The sequence below is a fragment of the Hyalella azteca genome, unplaced genomic scaffold, assembly GCF_000764305.2.
Source record: "Hyalella azteca isolate HAZT.00-mixed unplaced genomic scaffold, Hazt_2.0.2 contig9283, whole genome shotgun sequence".
In the NCBI taxonomy this organism is placed as follows: Eukaryota; Metazoa; Arthropoda; class Malacostraca; order Amphipoda; family Hyalellidae; genus Hyalella; species Hyalella azteca.
In genome coordinates, this window is record NW_025939357.1 from 49,009 (window position 1) to 61,491 (window position 12,483).

General features: G+C 38.0%; 1 protein-coding gene across 1 annotated transcript in view; it reads right to left on the minus strand.

Moving 5' to 3' along the window:
- LOC125178377 (piezo-type mechanosensitive ion channel component 2-like) overlaps positions 1-12,483 on the minus strand; it is a 67,176-nt gene that overhangs the window by 15,554 nt on the left and 39,139 nt on the right. Inside the window, 10 exon segments of the mRNA XM_047881970.1 lie at positions 131-203; positions 1,733-1,898; positions 3,692-3,833; positions 5,443-5,506; positions 5,786-5,898; positions 7,286-7,349; positions 7,696-7,784; positions 8,313-8,440; positions 9,786-10,664; positions 11,491-11,913. Coding sequence (XP_047737926.1) covers positions 131-203; positions 1,733-1,898; positions 3,692-3,833; positions 5,443-5,506; positions 5,786-5,898; positions 7,286-7,349; positions 7,696-7,784; positions 8,313-8,440; positions 9,786-10,664; positions 11,491-11,913 — 2,141 coding nt within the window.

Here is a 12,483-nt window from a genome sequence, read left to right on the forward strand (position 1 = left end):
CTATAAAAATATCTATAATACAATATTGATATTTATTTACAATATTGATAATTTACCACGGCCTAAAGGCGCCATCAGAGAGCAGAGTGTCACTAGGGGCAGGCTGTAGAGGAGGGCCCTCGCTCCCCACCCGCGACCCCGGCAGTTGGCCGTTACTTTGCTGGCTTTTGGCCGCGCCGCTCTTACCGCTGGACACGCTCGCGCTGTAATCCCGGCAATTAATGTAAACTGCATGCGAAGATGCTTCTTAAGTTGTAGAGGGTTGAAATACATGTGAATAAATTAGATGTGGAATAGATTTGTGAATATTTAGGCTTTAGAAGTTTGTAATGTTCGTTTACTATAACTTATTTGTCTATTTTTATTTGTTTCTTTCAGGAAAGCCTCAAATCTCAGACCAATAGTTCCACGAATCTACGGTTAGACTAAGGTCCAGAGTTAGTCTCGAAAGCCATGCATCGAAGTGAAGTGTTAATGTGCTGATAGTATAATTTATTGATTATTTGCTGTGTTCATTTTGAGTGGTGAAATAAAGTGTTTTAATTACGATTCATCAGTGACTCGAACTTATACGATCATGTAGGCTAGTTGGGTGTTCTGAGAGCCCCAACAAAGTACACGTACGTGTGAAACTTTGTACTATTAAATATATTACAATACTTGTATAAATATTGAGTTTTATGATAGATGAGCATCACTAAACTTTAAATATTTTTCGCAATACCCTTATTTTACTGTTTTTATTATCATTTTATTTACTATACCCTTACTTTATTTATTTTTCCAACACATATATTCGTATTTTATGTTTAAAAATACCTAATACGTCTCCGTCACTCTAATTTCTTTATTATTATAAGCCAAAGTCGAAAGCTTGTTCATTTTATTTATTTTTTCGCCTCGCGTAATAATTTCTTATCGCTATGGCCGGTAACTTGTCACCAAAAAATGTTCAGAAACTAAACTTGCGAATTAATTACGTTCTTCGGTTTCCTATAATGAAGTATTTAATGTTGTCCGTTGCTCTTCTTTAGACAAAAATTAGGCGTCAGATCTTATAGTTAATGATAATAATTGATGATGATAGTAATGATTATCGTTCTGCTTATGATTAGGATTATTGATTCTAATTATGATAGTGATAAGTAACAATGATTATTATAACGATAATAACCGACGACGATTCTGATTATAATAATGATTATAATTAACAATGATAATGACTATGATAATAATCGATAATCATTCGGATTATAATAATGATGATCATTAATAATGATTATTTTCATGATAATAATCGACAAAGATTCTGATTATTATAATAATTATAATTAACAATGATTCTGATTATAATAATAATAATTATAATCAGCAATGATTATGTTTATAATAATAATAATCGACAGTGATTCAGATTATGATAATGATAATTAATAACGATATTTCTGAACATAATAATGATAATCATTAATAATAATGATAATAATAATTATTAACGATAATACTGATCATAATAATGATAATCATTAATAATAATGATAATGATAATTATTAACGATAATTGTGATCATAATAATAATAATCATTGTTAATAATAATAATCATTGTTAATAATGATAATGATAATTATTAACGATAATACTGATCATAATAATCATTAATAATAAAGATAAGGAAGAGAGACTTGGTGTGCGATGCGTCGCTGAGGTCGAGACCTCACGCTACAACAAACTCAGTCACCTTAAGGAGCCTCTTCTCCTTGGAGAGGCGCGCCGCGACGTATCTGTAGTCCTTGGAGAAGCCGTTCAGGCGCAACGTCACCGAGATCATCGCTGACTCTACGAACTCGTAAGCGAAGTTGAGGTAGTGCAGCAGCCGGCGCAGCAGCGGCGCCAGCCCTGCGCACGAGACTTACTCACTTACGGCATCTCATGGGTCAACGAGTGCGTCAACATGTGCATCATCGAGCGCAACATTTTTAGCATCATCGAGTGATACATTTCGAGTGCAGTATGGTTTAAATCATGATGCGATCGAACGGATGCAGCGATATATTCAGACGGCTTCATACCAATACATCAGTGCATGGTTCTCAAACTGAGGACAGGTGCCCCTTTGTGGCGCCGAGACATGACAACTAGGGACGAAAAACACCAGGGCTTTCATTATATCATGTTCACATTAAATGTTTTATAAAAAATATTCTTCATAACAGAACAAATTTAATTCCTTAATTGACCCTGGCAACGACGGCAACAGGCACCCAAATGCTCAGCAGGACACAACTGTGGCCGCAGGCAGCGCGGGGCTTTAATATTCTGCTTCATCTTTCGTGTAATTTACGTTTGATGCCATTTGTTATTCGACAGAGCTGACTATCATTTCTAATACAATTTTTACAGTTACTAACGCAGATATTAATGCCCGCACGAAGAATGCCAACGTAACTGCTCGGGTGATCACCAAGAATAGAGCATCGAGTTGGGGGTTCGAGACCCGTAACTAGATTGAAAATTCTGGTTGAAGTCTGAAAGTTGGCCGGGTACTAATAGTCGGAATGGGCTAATTAAAGCTGAATTCCCTATTTGATTATTATCATATCATAAGTGCAAGTTGGGAGCAAAACTTGGAAAGCAGCAGCGCGAGTCGTGTGCGCTCATGCAGCCATTAACCGTAACTCTTGTTCTCTCGTATTCTACATACGTGATTCTGGGAGTAATCCTAGTTTTATTCTATCTGCAGCACCTTCAGCATTTTCGCCTTTCAACACGTTTCGAGATAAGACCAATAGTTCCACGAATCTACGGTTAGACTAAGGTCCAGAGTTAGTCTCGAAAGCCATGCATCGAAGTGAAGTGTTAATGTGCTGATAGTATTATTTATTGATTATTTACTGTGTTCATCTTGTGTAGTGAAATAAAGTGTTTTAATTACGATTCATCAGTGACTCGAACTTGTATGATCATGTAGGCTAGTTGGTGTTCTGCGAGCCCCAACAAAGTACACGTACGTGTGAAACTTTGTACTATTAAATATATTACAATACTTGTATAAATATTGAATTTTATGATAGATGAGCATAACTAAACTTGAAATATTTTTCGCATACCCTTATTTTGCTATTTTTATTTTATTTATAATACCCTTATCTTACCTATTTTTTCAACAAATTTATTCGTATTTATACTTAAAAAACTTAACGCGTCTTACTGAAGTATTTATTTTTGTCCGTTGCTCTTCTATAGAAAAATATTAATCGATAGTGATAGTAATTGATGATGATAGTTATGATTATCGTCCTGCTTATGATTAGGATTAATGATTCTGATTATGATAGTGATTATAAGTGACAATGATTGTGGTTATGATAACGATCAACAATGATTCTGATTACAATAATGATTATAATTAACAATGATTGTGATTATGATAATAATCGACAATTATCTGATTATAATAATGATGATCATTAATAATGATTATTTTTATGATAATAATCGACAGCGATTCTGATTATTATAATAATTAAAATTAACAATGATTCTGATTATAATAATAATAATTATAATCAACAATGATTATGTTTATAATAATAATAATCGACAGTGATTCAGATTATGATAACGATAATTAATAACGATATTTCTGATCATAATAATGAGAATCATTAATAATAATGATAATTATTAACGATAATACTGATCATAATAATCATTAATAATAAAGATAAGGAATAGAGACTTGGTGTGCGATGCGTCGCTGAGGTCGCGCCAGTCCGTGCAGACGCTGGTGGTGCGCGTGCTGGGGACACGTGTCCTGAAGTCTGCCGTCGCCTGCACAAACATCGTCATAATATTTCAAACATTTTAACATTAAATTGGTAATTGCTTTCCATTTTGTATCCATAGAAAATTGTAACCATTTTAAACTGCAGCGATACACACGTGTACTTAATGTATACGTATATCACCGTGGAAATTCTTAATTTATTTTTCATCGACTTCAACTACAATAAATTTTTCTATCCATTTATCTGAGTTATTACAAAAATTCTTCATCAGGTCTTCCACCATCGATTTTCATACTTCCTCTCATTTCTTAAATCGAAAAGTCGTGTCCGACAATTCAAAAGATATTTATTTTTCCAGCATCCACAGAGGCGCGCGTCGACGTATTGATAGTCCTTGAACGTCACTCTACAACAACTCAGTCACCTTAAGGAGCCTCTTCTCCTTGGAGAGGCGCGCTGCGACGTATTGTAGTCCTTAGGCCTCACGCTACAACAAACTCAGTCACCTTAAGGAGCCTCTTCTCCTTGGAGAGGAGCGCTGCGACGTATTGTAGTCCTTTGACCTCACGCTACAACAAACTCAGTCACCTTAAGGAGCCTCTTCTCCTTGGAGAGGCGCGCCGCGACGTATNTGTTGCATTGTTTTTTGTTGCATTGAGATTTAATTTCTTTTGATAGTATTTTTGAATACTATGCGTCTCTATACATAATTTAAATCACTTTTCCTGTTAAGTTTGTGTACTTACATACATTAAAATACGATTTTTCAAGTGTACGAATATTTATTTCCCCCCACTGTACGTGTACTAAATGCATACTTATATCACCGTAGAAATTCGCAATTTCTACGGTGAAATACACCTGCCACAAACATCCTCAAAATATTCAAACATTTATTAACATTAAATTGAGAATTGCTTTCTATTTTGTATCCACAAAAAATTGTAACCATTTTAAACTACAGCGGCACACACGTGTACTAGACCCATTAGCGCCTAGCTGTACGTATCTGGCGCCCCTCGTTAAGGCGAATTTTGTTTACATTTGAAGCTCATTAAAGTTTACATTTGAAGCTCATCAAAGTTTACATTTGAAGCTCATTAAAATTTACATTTGAAGCTTGCTATGCCCAGTTGGAGGTTGTTGTCACCTGGCAGTTTCTTTCCAATGAATAAATTTCAGCAATGTTGTTTTGCACTCTCAAGGTAGCTGGTCGTTAAAGGGTTAATGTATACGTGTATCACCGTATAAAATCTTAATTTTTTCATCGCCTTCAACTATAATAAATTATTCTATCCATTTATCTGAGTTATAACAAAAATTTTTCATCGGGTCTTCCAACATCGATTTTCATACTTCCTCTCGTTTCTTAAATCGAAAAGCCTTGTCCGACCATTCAGAACAAGTTTATTTTTCCAACATCCACAGAAGCGCGCCGCGACGTATCTGTAGTCCTTGAATATCAGGCTCCAACAAACTCAGTCACCTTAAGGAGCCTCTTCTCCTTAGAGAGGCGCGCCGCGACGTATCTGTAGTCCTTGGACCTCACGCTACAACAATCTCAGTCACCTTAAGGAGCCCCTTCTCCTTGGAGAGGCGCGCCGCGACGTATCTGTAGTCCTTGGACCTCACGCTACAACAATCTCAGTCACCTTAAGGAGCCCCTTCTCCTTGGAGAGGCGCGCCGCGACGTATCTGTAGTCCTTGGACCTCACGCTACAACAAACTCAGTCACCTTAAGGAGCCTCTTCTCCTTGGAGAGGCGCGCCGCGACGTATCTGTAGTCCTTGGACCTCACGCTACAACAATCTCAGTCACCTTAAGGAGCCCCTTCTCCTTGGAGAGGCGCGCCGCGACGTATCTGTAGTCCTTGGACCTCACGCTACAACAATCTCAGTCACCTTAAGGAGCCCCTTCTCCTTGGAGAGGCGCGCCGCGACGTATCTGTAGTCCTTGGACCTCACGCTACAACAAACTCAGNGTCAGCACACGCACCTGTCAGCGGTGTCAGCAGCTTCAGGCAGGGGCGGCTTGCAGGCGGGAGGCGAGGATCGAGTGCGCGCGCGCAGACGCGCACTGCGCGACGTGGCGCGTGACGTGCGCGAAGCCTGCGCGCGAGATTGTAGACGATAGAAGTTAAAAAAATATATATATATAACTCAGTACTCACTGCAGTGAGTGACAGAGAGCGCATTTTCACGTCGACGAAAACGTGAAGTCACGGACAGACGGACTGACGGATGGAAGGACAGACGGACGGATATGACGAGCACAATAGGGCATTTTTTCCATAAATGAGAAAATGCAGTAGAAACGAACTTAGTGCGCTGAACTTAAATTCTTCAATGACACTCTTTTTAACAATTCTAAATTTGAATCATTTGTAAAAATATAAATAACCAATTTTGGAGGGTCTTAAAACATAGATTTAAGCGAGAGGAAAAGTAATAGATTAATCGACTTTTTATTGAAGTATATTAGCCTGAATTACTGACAGGAATAGTATTAGATAAATCGTCTTTATATCTACTTATATATCAGCCAAAATTACGAAATAAACCGATAAGAAAAGTAATTGGTAGATAAATCGTCATTGTATCTATCTATAATACAGAAAATGTTGATGTTATTTATTAAGAGGAAGGAAGCTGCGTAACGTTAAGAAAAGCAATGGGTAAATATTCTCTAATTAGAAGAATATTCTAATTTTTCTAATCTATATATTAGAAAAATTGTTGATGTTTTTTATTAGGAGGAAGGAAGCTGAGTAACGTTAAGAAAAACAATGGGTAAATATTCTCTAATAAGAAGAATATTCTAATTTTTTCTAACCTATATTAGATCAAATTTAGATGTTATTTATTAAGAGTCATGCGTGTCACCTGATAAGAAAAACGTTTTAAAAAAAACGAACTTAATGCGCTAAATTTTAATTATTTAATGACACTTATTTCAACAATTCTAAATTTGAATCGATCGTGAAAAATAAATAACCAATTTCGGATGATCTCAAAACATAGAATTAAGCGAGAGGAAACGTAATAGATTGATCGTGTCTTTTTTTCGACCTATATTAGCCTGAATTACTGAGTAAAAATAATAGATAATGCGTCTTTATATCGACCTATATTAGAAAAAATGCGAAATAAACCGTTAAGAAAAGCAATGGGCAAATCTTCTCTAATTAGATGAATATTCTAATTTTTTAATAATCTATATACATAAGAACAAATTTAGATGTTATTTATTAAGAGGAAGGAAGCAGAGTAACGTTAAGAAAAGCAATGGGTAAATTTTCTCTAATTAGAAGAATATTCTAATTTTTTCTAATCTATATTAGAACAAATGTTGATGTTATTTATTAAGAGGAAGGAAGCTGAGTAACGTTAAGTAAAACAATGGGTAAATATTCTCTAATAAGAAGAATATTCTAATTTTTTCTAATCTATATTAGAACATATTTAGATGTTATTTATTAAGAGTCATGCGTGTCACCTGGGAGTACTGCGAGCGTCCTGATAAGGTCCGGCGCACCGGCCGCCGGAACAGTGATGAAGATCTACCGAATATACCACAAATGCGCGCTTATTAAGGTCAAGGAACAAGTTTAATACTTAAGCCAAATCCCTTCAAATTCCATCATTTGCTTAATCCCCAGTAGTATTTCATATATTTTATGTATATCGCATAGCAGAAAGGTTACTGCTTTTTGACTTTGAGCTAACTGCATTGCCCATTAAGTCCAAAGACTGCCAACGATTCTTCTAAAGTCATGCTTATGGAAAAAAATTAAATTCATAAAACATAATAATTTATTTATATTTGATTTAAAATGAAACAGAAGGACAATTTTAAGTGAATATATAAAAAAAGTAAAGAAGACTCGAGTTGCAGTCCTGCCAGACCTGCTGAAGGCGTCGAACTCTGAGAGCCTGGCGAGTCTGGCCTCCTCCACCGCGTGCTCGATGTCCGTCTTGAGGGCCGAACTCAGTAGCTGTCAGCAACATCTTACAGTTACTGTAAAACATTTAGCCATCAAACATCAATCTGAATCCATTATCCTTTAGACATCAACATTTAACTTTTAACCACAAACCTTTGGCCTCCAACTTCAACTTGCAATTTGTCGAGATCGTAACACTGATTTCGAACGGGAGGAAAGTTCAAAGATATAGCACAAAAATGAATATTGCAACACTAATTCATAAATTTCAATATTTGTAATAATAATGGAATTTAATAAAATTGTTCCTTCATTTAGCTTTATAGCCGCTCGTAAATAATTCCGCTCTCAATACTTATCATCAAACTTTGTCTCTTCAAATAACTTTAAACTTTGTCTCTCAAATATCTCTTCAAAAATCAAAATTAATTGAGATCGAAAGTGCCAGTACACCCACAGTTGAGATCGATTGAGATTGATTGCTAAGCATTAAAAACCATTTCGAGAGTAATTCTAAGTTAATTTAAGTCTTATATGAAAAAAATTAATTCTTATTAACTAATGAAAGTAAGTACCGACCTCTGATACGGTGAAGCCAGGCGTGGTGTCCTCAGAGTCGCGCCTCTCGGGCTTGGGTTTGTGGATGCGGCCGAGCAGATCATCATCATCGTACGTCTCGAACATGTGGTAGTCTCCTGACCTGATCGCTGCACAAAAAACTCTTACGTGAACACAAACTAAGCCTGACCTGATCGCTGCACAAACAACTCTTACGTGAACACAAACTAAGCCTGACCTGATCAAGCGAAACACAAACTAAGCCACACCTATGAAACTAAAAACCATCAAATATATTTATTTTGCCCAGTATTTCAAACTCATCATAATAATTAAGTTATGAATATTTGAAAATATTAAAAATTTCGATGCCGGACAACTAACGTGGCAAGAAACAAGTAAAATGTTTTACATTAAAATATTTATACTGAGAACTCTTGACATTGAGAATACTTATACATAGGAAATATATGACTGCATTGACGAATTCAATCATAAGCCGAAATCGATGTATTGCATCGCTTCAAAAACTAAAAAATTAATAAACTGCTAGTATATTTAGATGTGCGCACAAGAAAAATATTTCAACATTTCTTTCGAAAACCAACATAAAATACCTGCTTCCAATCAGATGCCGTACAAGATGAAACAATTCATTAAGGAGGAAAACTAAAAAGTTATATACAACAACTTGCTGCTATTAAGCGTTATTGTTTCATCCTAACTAACATCTTTTATAAGTTGACACATATAAATGAATGCTCTATAGTATCGCTCAAGCAGTGCATTCCAATAATTTCAAGAAAAGGCAAGGCGAGATTAGTGACGTGCACAAAAACTAACTGTGGGAAGCATTTAGTACACAAGATACTTCAAGCTGGACAAAGAGATGAAATGAGGAACAACAGCAAATCAACAAGATTAGTAAAACGTAGAAAAGTGTCAAATAAATATACTGTAATCGAAAAATATACCCACAGTCAATCAACTGTGCATGCCGCTTACTTACTCCGGAATGCAGTAAGCTCTTACAAAAGATAAGGTGCAAGATTCGGTGGCAGAATTTAAATTCATTCATCCCTGCATACTTGTAACTGAAATGAACTTCTGGAACTTGCACGGAGAAATCACAACTGTTTATGAATTCATTGTTGAGGTATAGCAAACAAGTCACTAATACGGGTGCGCTAGCAGTTACTGAAGGAGATGTTAAATCGCAAACATTGCAATTCGATCAAAACATGAATTAATGCGGTGCAGGATAACCTAGATCATGAACGCAAATTTTCAACAAAACGCGCATCTTGCATGGACAGAAACGCCCGACTAACGAAGAACGATCACTCGAGCAAACACGTAACAATGCGTGATCAAGATGAGGTTCATCCGACAGCCATTCGATTGGGAAGAACACCGATAAAAAGTACAACGTTGACGCAATGCGAGCAGCTTGTGTAATATCACAATGACAATATATATAGCATGGCCGTTTACCGCCTTTTGACGACATTCTTCTTCTGAGTTTCCGCTCTCTGACTCTTGCAGCATCTCTCTGGTTTGAAGGTTCTGCTGCAGCTTCACGTCTGCTAAACTCGTCTCTAGAATACGCCACATTCGAAAAATGACTGCCAACTGCAATTTTTCCCGAAATTCTCGGAGACGCGACCGTCTGAGTGTTGCAGTCCTCGGAGACGTTCACGGTCATGGGAAGAGGATTACTGAGCCGGTTGACTGATTTCGGGGAAGGCTTCCTCGAGAAAGGGAGAGTTCGGGAGCTGACATTACGAGTGATAGAATAACAATAATTGGGGTGTAGGTGCCTCCAACGAGGAGACAATGGAAGTCCAGCTTGGCGGAACGGAACTTTCAAAGAACTCTTCTTAAACCGTTCTTTTGAATACTCTCTCGCTGAGACTGGAGGAGATTCATCAATGTAGATGACCTCACTACCGTCTAAATTATTTACAAAACCTACACCAAAGCTCTCTAACGTTATAGACCGGTCGCTCAACTGTAAACTGGGAGTTGGACCCACAGTTTTGTTTGGACCGGGACATTCCCAATGCCAAGAAGTCGTTGACGTCTCCATAGAACTTTGACCCTCGGCCTCAGTTTTGTCTTCTCTTCTGCGTTTACGGTAAACTTTGAGCGGCGCGTCGGTCCGCAGCACCTGAGCAGTGACGCTGCTCGTATCCTGGTCGTCAGACTCGCTGGCGGAGAGCTTCCGTAGGTAGCTGGTGGATGTCTCCGACGAATCAGATGACCGTCTTGACGAATTAATTCCAATTGTGGGCATCATTTTCAGATTTGCATTCCGATGAGGCCAACTCAGACGATCACACGCTTTATGTGGCGCCTCCGCAAACTGCCGCACTGAAATCCCAGGTAAGATGAAATACACATTACGACATTGTAGAACGAAGAGCAACTTTTAGTCATGGTTGAAAAAACAAAGCACGCATTGATTAGAACAAAGTAAAATTTAATTTTATAATACAAGGTAATCAATTACAAAACCAAAGTCAACTTAAAACCTGAAAAAATGCTTTATCTGCATTTGAAGATATCACTAAAACTATGGCACTTCAGCAGTGATTCCCAAGCGCCAGTCCTTTGACAACAAGCGGTCAATGCGAGCCTCGCAAATAACAAGCAAGCGAAAATAGTGGTCCAGCAAATGTGTACAATGAAGTTGCAAAATTAAATTGACCCCCACTCAAATGTATTCTTGAGACGACGCTGAGTAAGGTTACAAATCAAGGGAAAATAATTACAGGTCGGTGGGTCCCAACGAGATTCAATTTCAAGCTGAGTATTCAGCTGAATTTTTATACGCATTGGAAACAACTGCATCAGGAGGATTTCTTAAAAAATTGTTCCACGATGCTTTAACTTTTAAATACCGGCCTCGCAGTTGACATAATTTTCTACAGAAAAGGGTTCATTCCCTGTGAGGTAAACTTCTAGGCTTTTTTAGAATTGAGTTAGATCGTTAAAAATTTACTTAGATTTAAATCGTAAACCGGTTAATATACATGTATGTAGAAATACGAAAGCAGAAGAAGACAAAATACACAGAAGCTGAAGCTTGTCTATAAGCTGAGCCAATTTTCTAGAAAATAAATGACCTATAAAGAAGGCCTTGGCCCCAATTGAAGCAAAAAGCAAATCCAGAAGCCTGCGCTGAGCCGACATTTACAGGCGTGGTGGGACATGGAGGGCGAGATGGACGGTGCCGAATATCGCCTCCGCAGTCCCGAACCCCCGTCCCGGAGCCACGGGGGACCGATCTCGTGCGGAATGCTAACTCGCCCCGAGGTGAACGTCCGCTCCCTCGGTCCCCCAGGATACGGGGGTGGGGAGAACACGGGGAATGAGTCGTCAGAGGGGGACGTGATGGGTTGCATGTGGGGAAGGTGTGGGGTAGTGAGGGATGGCCGAGTGGGTTCCATGTAACCGTCCAGAGATAAGGTCATGTTGGCCGAGGATGGCGTAGGTGCTGCGGGGGTTGCGCTGAGGTAATGACCCCCACGAGGGGAAACTCCCGCCGTACGAGGTCGAGGGGATGTCAGCTCCGTAGGTAGAGGGCTGCTGGCGTTCGAGAATTGCTCGGAAGTGTTCCCTGTGAGCCCAGGAACACGTCACTTTAATTGCACACTCATACACGCGTTTTAGGTAAAAGAATCAGTGCTGCGACATGGCTAAAAAATGAGAATACATCGTAAAGAAAAAGGCTCTATTATCATACTAATCAAGCATACACACATGTTGAGGAATACCGTACATAAAAATAATACAATGCGAGTAATTCGAATAATTATTTTCATTCTTTAATTCCTTCTTCGTCTGACGTAGTAATCGTATTCCGTGCAGTCGATTCAGCGTTTCATAAACTACAACGGAAAAACCTTAAAAAGAGCCATCCCAAAGCTCATATGTAACACCACGAATATAAAAATGTATTTTCACACAGCGGCAAATGAAACAACAGAGATAAAAGTTGTAGGTAATATTTTTGCGCCTTTGGAATAGATTCCTGGTAGAATGTGGCGCCTGAAAACTCTAAAAAAAATTGGAATAAATAGCAACACATAAAATTTCGTGAAATTTGAAGTATTAATTCCATAATTTACAAACATGTTAATAGCGCACAACTTGAATAAACTAGGGAGAATTTAAATGCTTATCATTT